The sequence below is a fragment of the Columba livia genome, chromosome 4 (genome assembly GCF_036013475.1).
Source record: "Columba livia isolate bColLiv1 breed racing homer chromosome 4, bColLiv1.pat.W.v2, whole genome shotgun sequence".
NCBI classification, from domain to species: Eukaryota; Metazoa; Chordata; class Aves; order Columbiformes; family Columbidae; genus Columba; species Columba livia.
In genome coordinates this window covers 31,938,245-31,960,555 of record NC_088605.1, presented here as the reverse complement: position 1 = coordinate 31,960,555, position 22,311 = coordinate 31,938,245, and the positions used below count along the sequence as shown (strand labels likewise).

The window sequence follows — 22,311 nt, the reverse complement described above, 5'->3', positions numbered from 1 at the left end:
GTTCTCATTAGGTTGGTGGGACACACAGAGATCAAGATAGGACGCTTATGTTGTTGATGTTGTGACTTTTATGACAGACTTTTGTGGTCCTGTCAACAGTATTAAATCGACAAAGTTGCTTGGCTTGTGTTGCTTAAGGAGTCTGCCTTGTGTTAGTGGGGAAAAAGAATTACAAAAGAGGACATTTCTCCTGCTGTGTCAGTTCAGCCCTTTGTTATGGGATGTCTTTGGAATGGTAATTTCCTGTGGCAGCATTCGGGTATTTTGTCTAATGAGCACTTGCATTTTATGATTATTTTCACTAAAAAAACCTTACTGTTTGAGAAGTTTGGATACCATGAAGTTTGAAATGCTGTTAATAAAAGCATATTTCACATGCGAGCTGTCAGTTTAAGCATTTAAAAAAATGACCTTTTTTTAACAGTAATCTCAATTCCAGTGCTGAGCTGAAAATACTGTCAGTTGAACATACTGAAACGTTTAAACTCTGAGGTTAAGAACAAGAATCCAAACTTGAATTGCATTAGAATAATTGCATGTAAAAAAAAGTGTTTCAGAAGTTAAAAAGCTGATTCTAGCAACTGACCTGGAGCTGCATTTCTGTACAGTCAATACTTCGCTTTTTTTTTTTAATGGGTTGAGTTTTTAAACCCTTTAGATCTTAGCTTGAGTGAGATCGCTTCACACTTGTCCATCTTTCATCAAGATTGCAGTAGCTGTTCCTAATTTTGTGAATAACATCTTTGAATCATATAGTGACCAAACTTTGGAAATGTGCCTTTTTTTGCTCACACAGCCTGGTTCACTGAGTCATGAGCTTCTGATAGGACAAAGCAGTGCCCTAACCAGTCCTGTGCTAGAAATGTGCTCGCTTTACCCAGGATGTTAATTCCATGGTTATGCTTCTGGTTTAGGAGAAAGTAGCACAGCAGTTTGTAGGCTGTTATTAGCTGCTTGCAGTGAGCTCTGGGCAAAAATCCTTAATTTAGTGGTTTACAGAAAAAGTTAAGGGCTGCTTCAGACTTCATACTTTACTAGAACAAATTAGTTTGAATCGTCCAATATTGACAAGGATCAGATTCCCACAGAATAACTGTCGTTGGTGCGTTATACAAATTGTTCCTCATGTATAGATTTTGTGAAGATATTTAGCTTTTGTGCCTTTAGTGAGGCTCCAACTTTATTTAAAAAAAACGGAGGACTTCCTTTGTGTATGTTTCTAAAAGGGAAAGCAGTTCTGTCCCTCTTTCTGTGGCTCAAAACTTATTGACTTGTGGCTAAAAAGCATCTTTTGGAAGCAGTTAACATATGTGGTTTATGCTAGTGCGTTTAAAGGCATTAAAATAATTTCATAACTATACGTTCCACCTTTCAATGAACAGTATTACATATGTAGTTCACATTACCTTTAATAAATATAAGCCTTGTTAGAACAGGAATCTGAGGAAAACCTCATCTTTTATGACCCCCTGCTTTTTTCTTTTATTTTTTTCTTTAAATGACTGGAGAAAAAAGCAACAATGTGACAAATTTTTGCAGTGTGACTTGATTTTTGCTTGTGGGTAGTAAATGCCATGTCAATTTCTTAGTCTTTAATGTGTCACCTTGCATAATTTTTTAGTATCTGAACCAAAGTGTACTCATTCTATGCATGCTTCAGTAGTATCATATTTTTTCTGGAAAAATTAAACAATGGTTTCTCCAAATTTCAGTTTGAAAATTTTTCCTTGAAAAAAAAAAATTGTGACTCTAAGGCCAAACAAACCTCTCCCAGGTTCCTTTGAAATGGAACAAAACATCTTCTGTAGTAACTGCCCTGTTAACTGGAAACCTGATTTTGATGTGAGGTGGCAGCTGCTTATTGCCCTGCCTTTCCCAGTCTGAATCTATCTGCCTCTTATTGCAGGGAGGATTTTGCTGTATGAATACAGCTCTCTCTTGGGTGGTGAGAGACAGTTTTCTGAGTTCTGCTGTCACTGAGGAGGTCACTGTTATGAACAGAGGCTACGGGAACTTTTCTTAAAACTTGTTTGGGAGCAGGTGAATGTGATTGGGCTCACATGTTTTTTAGTGCCCCACAAGGAGGATGGAAGGGGTGCAGATTCTCCTGCAGGCATGTGCATCGTATCATCGCGACAGTGTGCTCAGCTCACACTAGAGCGAGCAGGGGAAGTTGTTGCATGAGGAAGTTGTCGGAGTTTTGAGTGTTATTTTTTTAAAAGTCAATTCCGTGCCCAGAAGGTCATTGTGTACTGATGATGCTTTTTCTTGGCTTAAACTGAAATGTGTTCTGTGTTTGCTTTGTACAGCAAGATCAGACTTATAGTTCTGTATCTTGATCAATATACTTATATAAATATATATATGTATTTTGCCCTCTTATGCATAGTTTGAAGGTGTCTGTCTAGTTCTGACAAGTATTTATAACAGTCATAGACTGATCTGTTCATCAGTCTGTTTGTACTGAAGATATCAAAGGTGGTCATAATGTTTTTATTCCAACTTGTTTGTCTTAAATAGCCTTGGTTAAAACAGGCTTGTTTTAGGATTTAACTTTACCCAAACTAGGTACTGCCTAGAGCAAATTCTTTGTCATTCTGTGTTGCAGCTGCAAATGCCACAGTCATCATCAAGAATGGAGAATGGCCTTCAAAACCAGCCTGCCAGAATGGTACTCCAGGATCTGTCCCTTTGAAAGCAGTACCAAGACCTAGATTACACTCCTTGAAGTCCACCCCAAAAGGTATATTGGTCTGCTTTGTAGAGTGAAACTACAGTTACTACTATTAGGGTACGTTACCTTTTGCAGGTGGCTGCCTCCTGAACCAGTGTTTATGAAACAGTGGTCTGGGAAAACAGTGTCAGGAAGTAAAATCGCATCAGTGGTGCATCAAGTTTTGTAAGACTTCATAGGAAGGCCAAATGTCCTTTGTATTGTCATAACTGACCGGGGTGTTTCATGAGGAGGTCTGGCTGTGATATGGCTGAGGTTTGCATGGTGAAAGGACTAAATGGATTTTGCTCTTAGGCAGGTGTCATCATGTGTGGTTTACATTGTTTTAATAAGAGTTCTTTTGAGTCACAAAGCTCAGGCATGGACTCTGTGGCTGCTGGTGATCTGCAGGGTAGACCCACCCTGAATTTATCCTGAGCTGTATGGTTCTCCTAGTCCTAATGCAGACTTTGCATTATCCTCACCCCCTTCAGGACACAAAGGACGTTGGCGGATGGGAATATTTTTTTTGAATAAAGTATTATTAGATGGAATGTCTTCTTTCATAGATGAATGACATTGTCCCATCTTTCCAAGGGAAGAATCTCAGAAACAGCTTTGCTCTTCATGCTGCTTTTTCTTGATATTCTTCTTACTGGCTCAAGTGGAAGCAAAAGTTTCCTCTGCTTTTAAATTGAGATAAGGAAATGGTGTATCATGAGCTGGTGCTAAAGAAAACATTAATTTAAATATACTTTCTGGCTTTTTATTAATCACTGTTCTGGTTCCTATTTAAGCTAGGACCCCTTGATTGGCCAACAGTGCTTCTCCTCTCAAGCCACAACCAGCAGTTGACAACTCGTTCTCTAGCCAAAACTGAAGATGTAATGGGAGCAGATAAATAAGCTTGCTGTCTCTCTCTCCTAAATCCCAGTTATAATCAGCTTGCTTCTGACATCTTTGTGGTGAACTGGTTATTGTAATTGGATAAACCTAATTAAATACTATCCTTCTGCTTTAGGCTTAAGTTTTAAGCTGGTATCTGACATAATTGAGAATAAATAGAAGAGATGCCTGCCAAATGCCACTCTATAATGACATGCATTAAAATGCTAAACAATTGAAAGAAACATAATTTGCCACAAGCTGTAAATCACTTTGAAACAAACACAAATTGTATTGCTGTCTGACAAGCTGATGTTTTCTGTTGGGGTCCAAGACATGCGACACAACTACATTGCTCAACATCTTGAGTGGCCTGGGCGCTGGAATCGTGCCTTCAGCACCTGCATGAGTGCTATTCCACCTTCTGCTTGGCGTTACTTGGACTACTCTGTTTTGTTCTGGGACTTTCCAGAATCAAGGGGGTTGTTTTGAAACTGGAAAGGTCAGCCGTAGACTTAGGAAGGTGGTTAGGGTCTCTGACCGTATAACCTGTGAGGAGAGGTTGAGGGAGTTGAGCTTGTGTAGTCAGGCAGAAAGGAGAGTAAGGGGAGGTACTGTGCAGTTACTTGAAGAGCATAGCTACAAAGGTAATGGTGCCATACTCTTCTCAGTAGTACCAGATGATGTGGCAATGGGAAATGATTGTGAGTTGTGGAGTGGGAGAAGCAGCATTGCCCAGCAGGGCTGTAGAGCCTCCCTTCCTGGAGCTTTGCTAGGCTTGGTTGGACAAAAGCATGGTCAACTAATCTTGTCTTGGTGGTGGCCCTGCCCAGAGAGGGAGGCTGGATAGCTCGTCTCCAGAGGTCCCTTGCAGCCAGTGTTCCCATAGCTGTGTTGTATCTCCTGTTGTTTTGAAACTTAAGTAATTCCATCTTAGTGCTAAAGTGAAATATTTCCTAACATTTTCTTCTGCTTAGAAGCTTTATTAAAACTATCTTTTTATTTCTTCTAATATGAGTTCTGGTACATGAAAGATAAGTTTAAATACAGCTTAAATTTTCTAGAAGGTGTGTCTCTTTGTGTTTACTTGAGTAGATTTATGCAACTTATACTTAACTGTAAATATGTAATATTAGGTATGTCTTTAATAGCTGACATACTATTTAAATAGTATTTAATAGCTGACTACTTTTAAACCTGATATAAGCTTCTACTTCTAGGAGCCAAGGCCAGGTATGCTTTGCTGAACCAGTGCACACCGAAATCATCTGGGCCGCTGCACACAGCAAGGAAAGTCAGTGAGGCTAGAGGTAATCAGCTGTTGGGTAACATCAGTTTTTCACTTGTACTCTTGAATCCCTCCGTTTTGAGAAAGAGCAGCTATGCTCTATGGCTTCAGAGTAATTGAAATAGTCTGCTCTTTTTCCTTGTAGTTAATAGTACGGGAGACTGGCTTTGCAAAGTGTTCCTTATGTATTTGTTTTATCTGGGGGGAAAAACATCAGGACGTTCATTGTCCACTATTTGATTGAAACTTGGATCCCATGAGGACTCAGAATACTTGATAACAACTGTTACCTGCTTATAAGGTTGTGTACTTTCGAGACACAACACAGACTAGATTTCCCAAGTTTGTATTTAATTTAAACAAGATTCTTGTGAGGTTGTGCTGATCAGCTTTGGCTGTTGGGGATATTTACTGCGCTTTACCTTTCTATATCAGATGCTTGGTTTTGCTTTAACTTTCATTGAAATTAGTAATTTTTACCAGAGTAAATCAAAAGAATAGATATGAATCCTCAGGCAAACTTTATAAGACAATATTTTCACTTTGGGATCAAAGTTCCGTTTGCATGGCTGAGGTGAGGGAAACAGGTACGGTAACAATACAAAGCAGATTGTTTCCTGTTTAAATACCTGCTGTAGGATTAAACATTATATGTAAAGCCTGAAGAAAGTTGATATGTGTTGTCAGCAGACCTTTCATAAACTTCTGCACATAACTTTTGCATTTATACCTAGTAGTCCAAAAGAGTGCTTTCATTTAATTAATACCCTTTGCAATAATGAGGTTCCTGAGTCAGTTTTCACGTGACTCTAAAACAATACAGTAAAGGTAGATGAACCTTCTCGGTGCTTTCATTTGTATCTAACTTGATTGGTAGCACATCTGAGAGTGTTGTTAATATATATCTTCTTCATATAAATACAATAACTGGAGCACGTAGGTGGAAAAAAGTTATTATCATGCCAGTACAGACGGTTGGTTTTTATTATCTGTGGTCCTCTATGGATGAGTTAAGTGAAACGGTGCTACCTGGCTTAAATGTAGTATGATATTTTTAATGGGGGAAAAAATTATATTTGGTTTATTGGGAATTAATCAGGAATTTTCCAAATACTTTAACCTTATGATGTTAAAGAAAGAAAGAAACTGAAATTGTGAAGTTTGCAGAGCTTATGTGGAAAGAATCTAACACTAAAAAAGCCCACCCACTGCCCATTAGTGGCTTGAAGTATGATTTTTTTATTTTTATTTTTTTTTTTAACACCATAGGTACTCCTGGAAGAAATGGACACCAAAGCCTATCTTGTTTGGGTTCTGGTGAGTTTTCTAAATGCATTTTTTTATTTTCTGTGGTGCAACTTACATTAGGTTTGTACATGATATTAGTGTATTGGTTCTCTTCTTGGAATAACAGCTTTGCAATAGATAATGCTGTAAAACCTCACTGATTCCAGTTTCAAGGGATATGGAGAAAAGTCTTGTTTCTTTTTCTGCTACTGTCTTCTGACTACCAAGCTCTTAGGATATGCGGTCTGTGCTATCTGGCACTCTCTCTTTCCAGCGAAGCATAAGGAGGTTTCAACCATAATCAAAAAAAGTGTGGAAATTAAACTTGGATGCAGATTTTGCTGTTTAGCCACAGTGAGATAAGTAATGATTAAGGCTCATGTGTTGTGGCTTTAAAAAAATAAACAGAAGAATCACGCAGAATAACAGGTTTTTCTGGAAGGCTCATGGCAGATACCCTTTTGGTGTCAGCTGTCTCTGTTTATCATTGCAGACTGCACTTCAATAAGAAGTGGAAATTATCTGAGTGTGTTGATGTGTATGTCTGTTTGTATGGCAAGGGGAGGAATGACAACTGATTAAGTGACAGATGGCGTTCCAAAATCTGGCAGAGTTTTAAGGACTCCATATTTGGTTTGTTTTTAGTGTTTATGTCAGTCAGGACACCTGGTGCTAGTCTCTATCTGCCAGGAGGCAGAAAAGTCTTCGGATGATGTTTCTACTTGCAGTGATTTCCAGGCCTTTTCAAGAGAGCTGGCAGTCTAAATTAGTTGCCTGAGCATCAGTGTGTATTTGATGAATTAAAAGCTGCTTGTAACTAATTACTCATTGAAAAGCCCTTTTTGAAAGATACTGAAGATCACTGGAAAGCCCTGTATCCCCCGAGTGAATAGCAGATGTCTTTCTGAAAGAGGTGCTGTAGCCAAGCAGATGTTGTAGATTTGAGTCTGGAATTACTGGGTAAATCAGTTCTGACCTGTAACTCTGGTACTGTGGCAGTATGTTTTTAATTTCCTGTAGTCATAACGTGAGTCTAATGCTTTTACCTTTTACTCTCTTGGATGACAAATGTCTGCATGTTAATCTTGACCGAGTCCCTTGCTTGATATCTCCTATTTAGAGTCAGTCATACAGCAAGCATAAGACTTTGCACAAAATGCTTATTCTGTTTGTTGCTTTTATTAATAATTGGCTGAACTGATGTTAGTTTAGGTATAGCCTGATACTGAGTTTCATGAGCTCATACGTGGTCCTTCTATATAGGAACAGAGAGAATGATACAGCTAGCAATGTAATGTCTTGATAGGCTCAGCTGAGGAAACTCATGATAAGCAACAAAGTCCATTTCTGGACTAGAAACAGAAAATGAAGTTCCTCTTCCACTTACTTATGATAGTGTTCAAATGTAGCTTTATTTTTACTTTAATTCAGCATGGCACTCTGTCTGTAGTTTCCATGCAGAAAAGTAATTAGTACTCCCTCCCCTTTTTACTAGCTTAATATAATTTGTTTTCTGTTTAATCTTTTCTAATCTAATAAAGAATGTAGCCACATAGACTTGAAGTATTATTTGATACTGTAAAAACATGGCTAAAAACTCCAAACTGGCTGTAATATTTAGTGATTCTTTAGCAAATGCTGTTTAGCATCATACTTTTGGCAGTTGAATGGCTATATTGCAGTGTTTGTATTAATAAACCTGAACTGTTTCCTGAACTGAGTCAGCTTCCAAAATTGGATGGTATGTTAGACTTCCAAGTTAATGCATTTCTAAGTTACACAGAGAATTAGTATAATTTCCTATTTATGCATGCAAAGCTTTCTGATGGAGTATTTTGCTTTTCTAAGAAAGATTTTTCTTTTTTTTCTTCCTTTTTTTTTTTTTTTTTTTCTTTCCCCCATCTTCACAGTTCCAGTTAGTTCTTACAACAGAATAAAAATATCGTGTAGCTGCTTGGATGTTTTGCAGTACAATGTCTTGCATTTTAAGAAAAGACAAATGATCTTTTTTGAAATGTACTGAAATAATGCCAGCTGGTACCATGTAGAATGAGGCCTGCTATTTTTTCTTTTTTTTTGTAGTGGCCTTGATATTCAAGTGAAGCTTTGTTCTAGTGATTTTTAGCCAGTTTAAAGCTTTTGTTCTTGTATTTCAGTGCCATAGTTAACTCTATAGTTTTTAGCCTCATTTAGTGATGAGATCCACCTCACCATGTTTCTTGCCCATGTGCTCCATCTGAAGAGTCAGGACTAGTTTCATGAAGCAGGACTCTGGTAATACATTGATTATAATACTAATGTGTTAATTAAGTATAGCTGAGTTTTTAATGTTGCTTTTAGCATTACTTCAAGGGTGGAAAAAATAGCAGGCATTTCTGGGATATGATCTCCGTTCTGACTGTGCTCTTTATCCATTTTCCATTCATTTACAGCAATGATGCAAAGCCAAACACAACATACTGCTAGTGTGCCTGTAGAACTGAAGAGACTTACTTATTTGCAGCTGTCCTTTCTTCATTTGCATGAAAACATTCACAAGGCTCCTTTTTGTGAACTCTGTAGTTTTCATGGTTGATATTCAAGTGGATTGAGTAATTTTTACAAGTTCTGTGGTGTATTGCTTCAGCACTGGCTTTACTGCTTAGACCAAGTTACCTTCTTGGGCACAATACTTTTTATTACGCTTCTTAACTTGCTAACTTCAAGTAAGAATGTACTTGGGTACTTACTATAATGTCTTAATGTAAAAATTATTAAAAATGTTGCCTCTTGAGGTGGAAGTTTGAATTAGATGCAAAACTGCCTCTAAAAATGAGTAAAGTTGGTGCTTTAATTTGTTTCTCCAATCCTCCTTGTAGAAACAGTGACCTATTTCTAACTCCTGTGCAGTGTATTACAGTATGTATGGATATGCAGTGGTATTCAAGTCTCATGTCTCCATTATTGACTGAAGTTTAAGAATAAGTTTCAATACAGTAATCCCTGGTGCTGCATAAGCCAAACAAAAGCAAGTATCCTTTTTGGCAGTTCCAAAAGTAAAGCTGTCATTTGAGGAATAGGGTATGCAGCTGTTTATTGGAAAGCTTTATCCTGTAGTTCAGTGACCCTGAAAGGGATGTGTGGTGTTTTATGGATAACAAGTTACACTTATGCTTGTGGCACAACACTGTTTTTGGGAAAGCTAGGGCAACTGCTGGGTATACCTGTACTGTATTATGAAGTAAGAACTGTGATTTATGTAATCTCTCTTCGTTCTGTGATGGAACATGCATAGTGGAGTCATTTACTAAAGGCTATAGAAGCCATGAAAACTGAAGAAGCTTCATCTGAAAATGACATACGCTCCATTGTGAAAGATGGTATTCTGTTGTCTTAGCCTTTTCAAGAGGTTAAAAGGCTACTTGTTTTAATCAGCTGTGAGAAAAATATAACACCAGGAGAGGGAGTAACGTCAGGTGGCTTATTGCAAGAATAGTAGTGCTCATCAAGCTCAAATGGAACAAATAGGGCATAAATGTTACAGTCGTGAAGTTGCCCCTTGGAACAGGTTGCCAAAGTGGATACTGGCTTCTCACTCAAACTCCTCCACTGGGATAGGATGCTTTTACAAGCAGAGTACTCTGGTTCAAACAAAAGTTTATGGAGGCATACTTTAAGGTTCAGCTAACATCCCTTTCTTTAATGCACTCAGTGTTCAAGATAAGGGGAAACAGGGTAGACATCTTTTCTTATGTTGTAGATTCCCTTATAGAATAGGTTACCCTAAAATTACTTCCACTTTCAATGTCTGGAAAACAAGGGATCAGTGTATATCTCATTGTGCTTGTCTGTTTCTTACAGAAAGAAAAAGTCATTAATGTTTTAAAATCTGTCATGATACTACACAAAAATATGTAAACTTTCTTTAAAAATTGGGTAGTTGAAACAACCGTTCAAGCAGTGTTCTTGTTACATGGAGACTTGAAAAGATCTTCGTGTATATGTGAATGTAAGTGCTTGTGTGGTTGGTCATAGAGCAGGTAAGATTGGGGAATTCACCTGAGTTTAAAACAAGGTAGGAAAGATAGTCCCATTGGTGGCAGTTTTAGGGTAAATCATGGTGCTAGCAACGTGCAGAAAGCAGCAAACAGCTTCCATCTCAGCACTTCGAGCATTCTTTTTTGATGGCTTTATCTTAGTATTCACTTCTAATATGCTTTACCTGCTGTATAAAATAAAGATTATTATTAGGATTGTTCCTAGAGAATATGGACAGATTTTTTTTTCCTTGAGTACTCAATTTTGCAGATGCAAAGTTAAGTGTAAACTTAATTTTCTTCAATTCAGAAGAAACTGCTCAACAGTTTTCAAACAAACGGTATTTCAGTATCATCTGAACAGTAATTTTAATTTTCATGTATCCATTTTTTTGAAAAGAGGTGTTCTATGGTAGTATTTGGGAATTTTTCATGAGGTAAAAATTCTCTTGTTGTTGAACCAACTCTACTTTTCTCCCAACATCTTTGAATACTGTACTCTGCAGCTCATGGGAAATAAGTTCCATTAAGAATCATACAGGAAACAGTTTGATGGGTAAATACCTTAAACATTTTAAAGCTCTTTCCTGTTCTGCACTGAAATAAACAAGGCATCTTCTGCAGTGAAGTTAAAACCAGGAGGAATATTCTACTTTTTAACAGCTAGTAGCTTGTACAGTGCTTAAAGCACTCCAGGCGTAGAAAAAGGAGCTTTTAAGTGCTTGTTAAAGCAGGGAGGATTTTGGTCCAGGTCTTCCACATTGCAGAAGTAGCATCTCTGGCTAGTTCTAGTCAGGAACTTCAATATAGAGGTGTTGAGACTGAATTATCGATCTTTTGTATTAAGAGCTACAGCTTTTGTGAGTTTAGTCAGTTTTTCTGTATTTACCCCTCTCTCCAAAAGCAAAGCTTGGAAATTTTGCAGAAGAACTTGAATAGTTTGTTAAATCTGTGGGGTGAAGAAGAAACATGATTAGCTTCATTATTAGTTTAGTGAAGATAGTTAATATTCTACAGATTGAAAATTCTATGAGTTGAATAGTGTAAGCTAAGCTTTTTCCTTTATCTCTTGGAAGGGAACAAATAGGTCAAGCTTACACTTATTTTGCAGATGTCGGTACTGTGCATTGGACTATCCTGTTGCCTTTCTAGCTGTGATATAAAGCCAACTATAGTATTTTTTTAGATGGTTTTCTTCTATGTGAACTATGAGGACTATCTGAATGACTTAATTGTCTCGTGATTTAGCCTTAGAATGCCTTCAGGCTAATACAGAATGTTCTTATAAACAGATAGCAAAGCTGCTTACGTGGTGTAGCTATTACATGTGAACTGACTATAAAAGCAGGTCTTCGTTATGCCACCTCTATATAAATAAATACAGCTTTAATCTAAATCTATGTGAATTTGAGTTTCTTATTAAATGTGTTCCTTAGGGAGATAAAATTATTTTTATTTTGGAATGTTAAGGTAATAACTATAAACCTGAAATAACCTTTGAAACCCAGCAGCTGCTACTTTCTTAGCCAGAGTTTTCTATGTTTCCAAATAAAGTGTAGTACAACAGCTGGATCTAAGAATTCAATTCCTTGAGTGAGAACTACCATGCTCCAGAAGTCTTCAAAGTGAAATAACTGATGCTAATGTTCAGAGAATGTCACCCTAAACTCTGAAGTCATCTGTTTTAAGTGTGTTTGTGGGCTTTTTTGTTTGTTTGGTTTGTTTTTTAAATAAGCGGTGTTTTCCTGAGGTAGTTTGTCACAGTAGAGAACAGGATGCAAAAAACAGACACATGGCAACAGAATCTTAATATCTTCCAGACTGTTTGCTTCAGCTGTCAGTAAGTATATCAGTGTATTTGCATGCATGTTCCTAGCATTCTTCCCAAACTTTATCTTCTGAAAATTAACACTTTTTGAGAAGGCAACATGTTCTCGTTGAAGATGCCCCTTCTCACGGCAGGGTGGTTGGACTAGATGATCTTTGAAAATCCCTTCCAACCTGAAGTATTCTATGAACATATGGGCAAACTCTGTTCAAATGGTGGTATTCTGGGAATTTCTCAAAACAGGGGACTGAAAATGTTGGGATTATTATTGCCACCCCAGCAATTAGGGTTTGGTGTGGGTCCTATCAGTTTTCCTATAGTGACAGACCATCATTAAGGCCTCTTGTAGCATAATCCAAATGGTTTTCACACTACAAAGTCTGATTCTTCTGTTGGTGCTTTTAAGGAATGACCTGTGTTCTGGATTTTAAGTATAGAGATTTCAGAGATGTTTATTATTATTTAATTCCAAACTTCTGTGAGAAACTTACTCTCCAGCTCTACACAGCCACACTCCGAACTGTTGGTGACACAGAAGCCTGCAGACTTCCTATGGAGGGAATGTTTGTAGTTCACTTTTGTGGTGTTTGTTCTGATGTTGGGAGGAATGTCTGTCGTTCTGTTCCATAGTATTTTATTTTTTTTGATGTTTCACCATAACAAGCCACACAAGAGAAGAACACAGAGCTGTGGTTTTCTTATGCTTGTCTAAATATTGAGTAGGTCAGCCTCTGCACGAGTAGGAGGGCAGCTGAAATGGATATCCACAGATTGTATTAGCTCATATGCAGGGATGCTTAAAGAAAATTTCCCAGTGTTAGGAGCTGGAGTTCAAGGCTTTTCTAGCATGGAGGTCTGTCCTAATGGCTCCAAATAATAGACTGCATTGTGAGGATTAGCCAGAGGTGGTGCTTTTAATGCTATTCCATCTGAACTAATTCTGAAACTTCTAAATTGTCACTATTTTTTTCAGTAATTCAGAGGACAAGAAATTTTTATTTTGTTAGGAGACTTTAGGGACTTGACTGACCATTAGGGTCACACACAAGTAACAAACAGTTTTCATTTTGTTATTTGAGTTGCTGTGTGCACTGCTAAATTATATTGTCTTCTTGAAAATGACATCCTAGTACTTGGTTCTTTCTCTACTGTCTTCTTGTCCCTTCACTCTCCAGTTAAACTTAGATACAGATCTCTTCTGATGTTCTCAGACTTTTTCTTTGTCTGAAATTCCTTAGATTGTACGCAGTGTGTTATGTGTTTGCAGTAAACAGTGAATAATTGCATGTCCTTGTACTAGATTTCTTCCTTAACTTTCAGGCGAGGTGTATGAGGTCTCCTAAAGCTGACTCTTGATGTCCTCTTACAATCTTTTTTTAAAGTTATTTTGAAGTCCTCTAACTTGTTTCTTCTAGCTTTCTGTAAGTCATTTCTTTCATCATATTTCTTAAGATATTTTTCAGTAAATACAGTAGCTGCTCATATTGTTGTCATGGACCCCTGTTAGGAAGGAAAGTTAACATAATACTTGAAAAATGATGGAACTGTCTCAGAGACATGAAACTCATGGATCTTGTGTCAAATACGTTTAAACAGCTGGTAAACTGAATGTACACCTGCATTTTGTCTTTATACCCGGGGCTATGAAGAGCATACTAAGCCCACAGAGAGAAGTGAAACACCTGTTGTGAGTTGTCTTTAATTTGCTCTGTGAACCCCAAGAGCTGTAATCAGAGTTGATAAACTAAGAGCACATCTTAGGAGATGCACTTGCCTAAATTGTCCTTATTTGCAATATTGTTTTTCAGTAGTCTGCCTGAGTACCGGTTATTGTTGTTCTGAGGCCACAGATGAAGAACAGTTAATGCAATACATATAAATCAGTATTGTGTGAATAAATAATTAATAGACCTGTAAGCTGTGGCCTTAAGTAAGACTTATTTTTCCTCTGTTCTGTGGGGCCTGATCTCACAAGGATTTGCATACACACCTAGCCTGTTACTGAACAGCAGAAGTCTCTAGCGCAGAGGTGGTTGTGGGGTTTTTTGACACATCTGGCTAGATCTTTGAAATTTCACATTTTAAGGCATGTTGTTGAAATATTAGTGACATTATTCACTGTTGTAAGTAAGTTTTCTTCAAAGCACTGTAGGATTTTGACTGTGGCAGTCTAAAAAAAAATGCCATTTTTGGAATGGACATTCTACACATGGAAAATAACTTCCTGCTCCCGTAAGTTAAAATGCAGTTCTTGTGGTGGTTTGTTGCCATTCTCAGTTCTGAAAGAGTGCAGACGCTGCAGATACCACCATGGTTGTGTGAGTCACAGATCAGCCTGATTCCTGTAGCTGTTTGCCCTAAAATCTACTGCGGCATCACCTCCTGCTTGACAGGCTGCTGAATTTCTATTGGTTAACAGCTTCTGACTACTAGAAGAAACTTAAATTATTTAGGATTCTTAGTGCCTGCTCTGAGGCAGGAAGATATTTGCTTTTTTCGTCAGGTGAGGATTAGAGCTTAAAATAAGTCCCAAAGCCGCCAGCTGCACTTGGCATGGCAGCAGGTGTTGTTGCCTGCAGGAAGGCCGGCTTTCCAAACTGGAGCATTGGCTAGAGCAAGGTGATCACAGGAAAGTGGAGAGGGATCGGTCATTTTCCAGAAATAAAAATGAGGACACAGATGACTCTTTGACTCTTAGTCGGCTTCTGCTTCTTGTATCTCTCTTTGCATAGGCAATTGCCTCTCAGTTCTTCCTGAAGTGAAGCATGCCAGTAAAATCCATCTGCTCCACAATGCCCATGCTGTCTTATGACATGGAGACAGGTGTCCTCTACATGGGCGTCGCAGATCTGAAGATCTAGCCTCGATTCAGGCTTCTTTGCAATGAGACACTTAACTGTGCTCTGATGTTTTTCTTAGTGATTGTTGGGTGTGGAAAGAGGGACAGAGACAGCAGAAACACGTACAGATACTGTGGACTTGGCCTCATGAGGCTGAATTTTAGATCCTGCAGATGCCAGTGCCCTTTGCTGCTTTCTTGTCACATCGCTAATGTTTCCAGGGAATGGCAGATAGGCTAACTCTGCTGAGGTCTAACCCAACCATCCATCTGATAGTGTCATCAGGTATTGATGCATTTAGCAACCCAGATTGAATTTTGTCATCATAACAGGATAGAGCCCCTTTGTTCATCTTGATCACCAGTTTTGTGCTTAGAGGGAAGCCAGCAGTGAGGTGCTAGTAAATCTGGCAGTCCTTTTGTCCTCTCTCTGGGCTGTGCATCACTTCCATTTTTTTTTTCTGCTGTTTTATGGTGCTGCTTTCTGTTCCTCTTATCCACTGTCAAGACAGAAAAAGATGTTTCTGTGATCCTTATGTTACGCATGAAATGTAAAGAGTGAGTGTTCCTGGCAGGCTGTGTTACGATGCCATGGATTGTGTCGTGGGTCTGTACCCTGCTGCCACCAGGTGCTTGATGGTCATGGTAGGAGTACAGAAACAGCCCTAGGTGTGGTGGTTTTCCGAGCTGAGGAAGCAATGCTGGCAGATGCACAACCCACCACAGTGGTGGAGTGTGCTGTGGTGTGACACAGAGCACTGGAGAGGCTGTGCTGGAGAAACCTCTCTCTAAGTTAAACCTCTCCTAGGAGCTATTCAGATATGGGTGGGCAGCCTTCTTGCGGGCTGCTGTGACAGCTGAGTGCTGGGTGCTAGATGGGACTGACATGCATCTAGTTCTTTTTATTAGTGCTGTCAGCTCTGCTTCGGCACAAAGCAGACTTGTTTTAGGTTTCTGGTGTTTAACAGAATTCCTGCCCTAGAGGCTAGAAAGGCATTTTCCTCAAATCAGAGGGTTTTTTAAAAAGAAAGACACCATGATGTATCTGTTTCCTCATGGCCTGTTTCCACCCAAACTAGGGATGGGAAAGAAGAGTCAGTAAAAGTATTCTTTGTATATCTTAATAAGAGGAGTTTTGGCCTCTGCTACAAGGACTTTTATGTCCATATGGAGCTTTTATCTGCTCATGTTTTTGCTGGTGATTCATTTCTTCCTTCATCTCCAGGCTGGTTCCTTACATCACACTTGCCTCCTAGAGATTCTTTGTTCTAGCTCTTGTTCCTAGGAAAGAAGTTAAGGTTTCATTGGGGTATTTTGGCTTCTCTGGTTTTACAGGCAGGTGGGAAATTCATTACGTTTCTCTTGGGCACTATTGTAAGGATGAGGAGAGGTGGTGGGTTGGGTTTTGGGCGTGGGGGTTTTGTTGTTGAGTTTGGGGGTTTTTTTGAACCTGATTGGACTGTTTCTGCCTTTGTGAGAGCATCAAATTTGCATGGTGAGAGAACATTTCCTACATGGAACAGTTCTTCCCCTGGGGAGCTGTGGGGATCAGGAGGAATAGAAAATAAAATAGAGTTCCTGTGGGTGCGCTGACAGAAGGGTAAAACCTGGTATTGCTGGGTGTTGAATGGAGTTCGAGAACTGACTGTAGGCCCAGTCAAAATCTCAAGATGGCTTCATTGAGAGAGGATTTGACAGTAGTGATCTAGTATTGGAAGAGATGTGCTAATGAACTACACTGAATATGGAAGGCTACTTTAATGTACTATAGTAAGCCTTGTGATTTACTGCCGGGTGTGATTTCTAAACATAATAATATTCCAGCACAGAGAAGAGGTGATGTCTTTGATAGTGGTGTTGGATTAGGAAAGGGTCTGAATCTGCAGGCTGTTGGCAAGATAGATGAACTGCCATTGCTAGTGCCAAAGCTCTTCAGACTAGAAGGAATAGATGAGGGTTTTACAGCAGTAATGACATGCATGCCCTTCTGTGTGCAGAGGCTGCCTTGGAAACCAAACAAAAAAAGGCTAATTTACTGTCTTTGTACTTATTTTGAATGGTTTTGTGTGGGCTGAAGACATATTATAGTAATTCAGAGTTGGTGATACATCACCATACTGGGAAACAAATATTTTGGTACATGATCATAAAACATTCAGCAGTATTACCAGGCAGTACGCTGTGGAGGTTGACGTGATGGGTCTGACAGTCTCGATGCTGGGTTGCAGCTCTCTTGCTCTGCTTAGAGTGAGCTGCTTTATTGTCACGACACTGGCCTGTGTGATGTTAGAAATACCAAGAAACCAGGATAAAGCAACAAAATGTTATTTTTGGTTCTAGCTGATGTGGTAAATAGGCACTAGACAACTTAAATGTCTTGAGCAAGTAAGGCATGCAATTAAAATATAATAATTTGTGGTAAGGAGGGGACAGGTAAGGCACTGCTGGGTTGCGACCTGTCAGTGTGATTGTGTTTGCTTTGGGTTATGCCTGCTTCAGAGCAAGTTGGGTTAGTTGTTTCTGGAACTGGAAAAACTGTCAGAGGGAGAGGTGCTAGAGAGCATTAGCTGTGGTTTGGTGAAATGGTAAAGTACAGAATCCATGGAAAAGGAACTAATTTTGTTGTCTCTAAAAAAGAGACAAAGGCTGTAGAGGGCAGCTCCTCAGGCAGCCCAGAAGAAGGTACAAGCTGTTAGTGTCTTATCTCCTGCACAGGCTGTGAGACACTTGGGTGCTGGGCAAGGCAGCTGCTGCCTGTAGGCAAAGTAGTGAAATGTCTCTCTTTACACAGGAAGGTGGCCAGTGCGTGTAAAATGTGATATTTTCTAATATCTGTAAAGCAGTTACCCCTCTATTTTCTATTTTCTAACTCTGTTTTTCATTTTATTTTTACTAGTGGCAGCTGAAAGGGACCAAGGCATATGCACAACCTCTGAGCTCATTAAATACTAAGAAAATATATTTTTTAAGAGGGCTAGTTAAATACGGAGACATCTAATTTCAAGGAACTCCTGTAACACTGCCTGTTTGCTACAATGTTTGGGTGCCTTCAAAACCCAGCTGGCAGAGATCTGTTTTAATATGAAATTGTTGCCTGCTTCCTTGCTCCTTTTCTGGTAAACGAAAGCATCTGCAGGGTTGAGCTGCCAAGCTAAATAGCATTTCCATTAAGCAGATCTCAAATACTGAATTGTTCTTAGAGAACAGATGTGTTTGTGAAGTTAAGACTTTAAAGGTTGACATGATATTTAATGTCAAAAGAAATTCTGGTAGAAAATGTTAGCTGGTAAATCTGTTTTCATACACTTATGTCAATTGAAAGAAACTGTTTAAAAAAAAAAAAACAAACCACAAAACTGGACCCTGAAAGGATTCTGAGAGAGGAGAGCTGAAATATGCCTTCAGGAATATTCAAATAATCTCCCTAACAGTCTCCAAAGAACAATTACATGGTCTGTGACACTGCTGGATGATATATTCAGCTGGGGAGACCACCCACTTCCTCCTCTTCCTCCTCCTCCTCCTCCATTCTCATCCTCCTCCTCCCTTTTCTCCTTTTCCAGTTCCCAGCACACGGGGTCCCGTAGCAGATTAAGCATCAACACTGTGATGCAATTCAGAGGCTGTTGGTTTTCCGAGTCACTAAGTCGGTTTTATTCTGAGGACAAGCTTTGTTTCCACAACATCTGGTGAGGAGAAGCTGCCAGCAGGATTTGTGCCGTGGATATCTGCTTTTGCTGATTTTTGTGCTTGTCTGTGCATAAGGAGTAAGAGCAAGGGAATGGAGACTTGATTATTTTATTTCTTCAAGCCTGTTTTCTTTAGCAAGAACTACTCACTCCTGCCAGTAGCTATTTAAAAGCATAGTATGTGACAGTACATGGAGGCTATTTCTTGCTTGTTAATCTTCCGATTGCACTGAAGACATGTTATGGTCTCCGAAATTTTCCTTATCCAACATGCGTGTAAGGCTGACAGCGAAGGGCTTGCTCCGAAACATTCGTCTACCTTCCGGCTACAAGAAAAGCACCGTTATATTTCATACAGGTTTGTGGGTTTTTTAATATGATGATTAGAGCATGCATTGAGGGAATATCTTGTTTACTTCAACTACAGCTTATTCTTAGCAAACACAAGCTGTACTCGGCATGAAAGTTTTTGAATTTCATACAGAAGTCTGACTTCTGAGTAAAGTAGTTTCATATTCTAAGTGTGTGTGCGTGTACCCGCACTGAGCTGCTCATTTGGAAGATGGTTATTCTGTTTATGAAATGCAAATTGGAATTCGCTTTTTCCTCCCACAAGTCCAAAAATAGTATCAGGAAGTCTATGCTATTAAATATTTATCTGATCACTCTGTTGATTTCCTGGGAGTGCTCTCTTTTCTATACATTGACTGAGTGGGGGGTGGCAGGGGGGGACATAGAGGGAAGTGGAATGAATACAGGCTGTCACTATGTGGCTTTATGTCTGTGAGAAATATTTTGATACTTGTAAATATCTGTTATCAAACCTATCATGTTAAACATGTCTTATCTGCAAGTAGGACAAGCAAACTTTTGTGCTCGCTTGTGTCAATACAAACCTAAAAAGTATGAAGTTTTAGAGACATTCAAGACAAGTGTGCGTGTTTAAAAAAACAGATAATCCCCCTCAAAAAAAAAAAAAACCCACCAAAACCCACAGATGCCAAAACAACAAAGAAAACAAACACCACAAAATTCTCAGCAGCATCTGACCTGATTTCCGTTTGCAGTGGTAGGTGAAGGAAATAAAGCGTGTATCTGGAATGGGAACAAAATTATAGCAGCTGAGTTTTGTTCCAGAACATACATGTGTTATTTTGGCAGAGGGTGGCAGTTTTTTTGTTGGTTAGTTGTTTTAGCTAAGATGTGTGATCTCTAGAGAAAATTATGGCAGCCTGTGTATTACATAAGTCTCTTTCTCTACTGCACTATATGTAATTTTCTTGCATTTTTACTTGGGGAGGAGCAAGCAGCTATGTAAACTAGTTTTGCAGAAGGTCTTCCTCTGAGGCATTTCCTTACTCTCTTGAACACCACCCTCTTTGCTTTTATTTTTTGGAGTTCAGTGCAACCAGTCAGCTTTCCTTCCTCTCCTGGCATCTCACACAGCAGCTTAAACCATTTGCCCTATCATTACTTTTCTCTGGCAAAGTCAATCCAGTTTCTGAACTCCTCCTGGGTGATAAATTCAGTTTTAAACATAATACAGGCTGACTATCCAAGTGTAATATAGGCTTCTGTTTGCAGCTTGTTTGCATGACTTTAAGCTAGGAGTAAAATACCTTGATGCTCAAAATTGTTATGTAACAGAGTATTTATATATATATATATATATATATATATATATATATATAAATATATATATATAGCTACATTCTTGATGTTGCCAACAGCGTGGAATTTCCATGTAGAATGTATTCCAGGGACTAAAATCCTAAAAGAGAAGCGGGGGAGATAATGTTAAATCTTCCGAATGTTCACTAACTGCTGGTAAAATTTGTATAATTTCAAAAGATAAAAATAGATGTCATTGCATGTCTCAAGGGAGTTTTGCAATGATGAGAATCCATTTGTGGTTTTATTTTGTTTGAGTGGATGTGAAAGCAAAACCTGCCTGCAGGATGCCTCTGTTAAATACAGAATATGAAATAGGTTGCGAGCCCTGTGTTCCAGTTAAGCAGCACTTCACTAAATAAGAAGTACTGAACAGACCTTCTGTGTGTTTCCTCTATGTGCAGTCTGTACAGGCTAATGGTTTAGCACTGAAAGCTTCGAGAGGTTTTTGTCTGGCCTTCCCCTTCAGCTTTGCTGTCCCTGTGTCTTGTAGGAATTCAGTGCCTTAGCAAAAAGCTGACCAGTGGTTAGCTAGAGTTCAATGTACCAAAAAGTAGGGCACCTGAAAACCAGGTCATATTCTGTAGTGGAGAATGCAAGTATGTATAAAATATACTGTGGTTTTAGAAACAGTGGAATGCATTGAAGCTTGTTAGTGATTATTTCAGCTTCATAAAACAGCAGCAGCAGATCAGGCAATGACAATGTATATCACAAGCATAAAAGGTTATTTTTTTGTTAAATGCCAGGAGGAGCCATATTTGTTTTTGCAGCGCCAGTATGAGTATCTTTTTTCTTATAGTGATTTAACTGGATTAAAATTACATTTGTCTTCTTTCCAAGGTCACATAAGCAATGAGAAATAGAATATACTAGGGACTGTATCAACAAATAAGTGAGGGAATAATTGAAGGAAGGAATTTTGGGGTCCATGCAGGAATGTGAATATGTACGAGTGTTATGTAAGCAGCATTCAGTTCCCATTTTGGTGGAGTGTGCTTTTCGTAAGCAGCATCATGGATTTCATCCTTTGCTTCACTTCATAATAGCATAGACTGACCACCTTGTATGACTATAGAGCATACTTGAGATACTTATGGCAGTTGTTGAAAAGCGGAGTTTTGAAGTGGTCTGGAGCACAGGTCAGATTGGAGTCTTCTGTCACCATGTCCTGGTTGGCAGTTCGTGATGCAGGAACATGGTGAAGGTAGAGGGTGTGTGCACTGTTTGGAGGAAGAGGACAGAATGTGCTCTTGGGTTTTCCTTCTGACTTGAGGATGTTTTTCAACAGCTTGCTGCAGTTTCTCCACAGTCTGTGGTATGGTTGAACATACAGTGGTTTACGCAGGTGCTAGGTTAGTGCATTTGTAGCAAAATGGATCCTTGGGCCGAAGTGTGTTTGCACTGCTCGCGTTTTGTCTGTGTAGAGGTGTCAAACTAGCTGGAGTAGTTGAAATGTCTTGTAAGTATGCAACCTGGTCAGGGCAAACCAAATAAAACTGGAGTTGTTTTATTTCTAGGAATGGAATAAATTCAGAGGAAACTTGGTGTAAAATCTAAAGTGTTTCTTAAGGTGATTCATCTTGTTGCCTTGCCTGACTTCCATCGCTGTGTGCTCTGTGCTGCTTCACAGTTGTCATATCCAGAAGTTTCTTCTTCCTTTGAATGCAGGCAGACATCAAAGTGTCATTTTCTCAGCTACTGAAAGTATGGTACGCCTACATTGTTAGCTGTATATAACAAGTGTCCTCTTCAGCAAAACAGGAACACTGAAACACATCAGGAAATATTTTATTTACCTGTCCTGTGACTTGTGAAACAACTTTGTAGCAAGTAACTGCAAAAAAAAATCCCAATGCTTCACAACTGCATATATATGATAGATACGAGTTACATATGAACCAGTGACTTTCACTGATGAAATAATAACATTTGCTTCCTTAAACCATTAAGGATTTTTACCAAAGAGTGACTAAAGTGCTCTTACATTCTTCATGCATCAGTGGTGTGACAGAGTAAATCATCATCTCTGGATGACTTTCTATAAACTGCCAGAGAAAGTTATACTGTAATGAATGATTCAAAATAGTCATTT

The 22,311-nt window shown here is 38.9% G+C and overlaps 1 protein-coding gene across 9 annotated transcripts in view; it reads left to right on the top strand.

Annotated features, from left to right (window-relative positions):
* The window catches only part of MTUS1 (microtubule associated scaffold protein 1), a 123,005-nt gene that overhangs the window by 50,708 nt on the left and 49,986 nt on the right, over nucleotides 1–22,311 (top strand). For 5 of the 9 annotated variants that reach the window (XM_065061075.1, XM_065061077.1, XM_065061078.1 and 2 more), the window contains 3 exons: nucleotides 2,609–2,743; nucleotides 4,819–4,908; nucleotides 6,156–6,203. In XM_065061075.1, the coding sequence (XP_064917147.1) occupies nucleotides 2,609–2,743; nucleotides 4,819–4,908; nucleotides 6,156–6,203 (273 nt within the window). Of the gene's footprint in view, nucleotides 1–2,608; nucleotides 2,744–4,818; nucleotides 4,909–6,155; nucleotides 6,204–18,411; nucleotides 18,904–22,311 lie in introns of those variants that run through there. The other 4 variants (XM_065061080.1, XM_065061082.1, XM_065061081.1 and 1 more) reach the window with 3 other exon arrangements.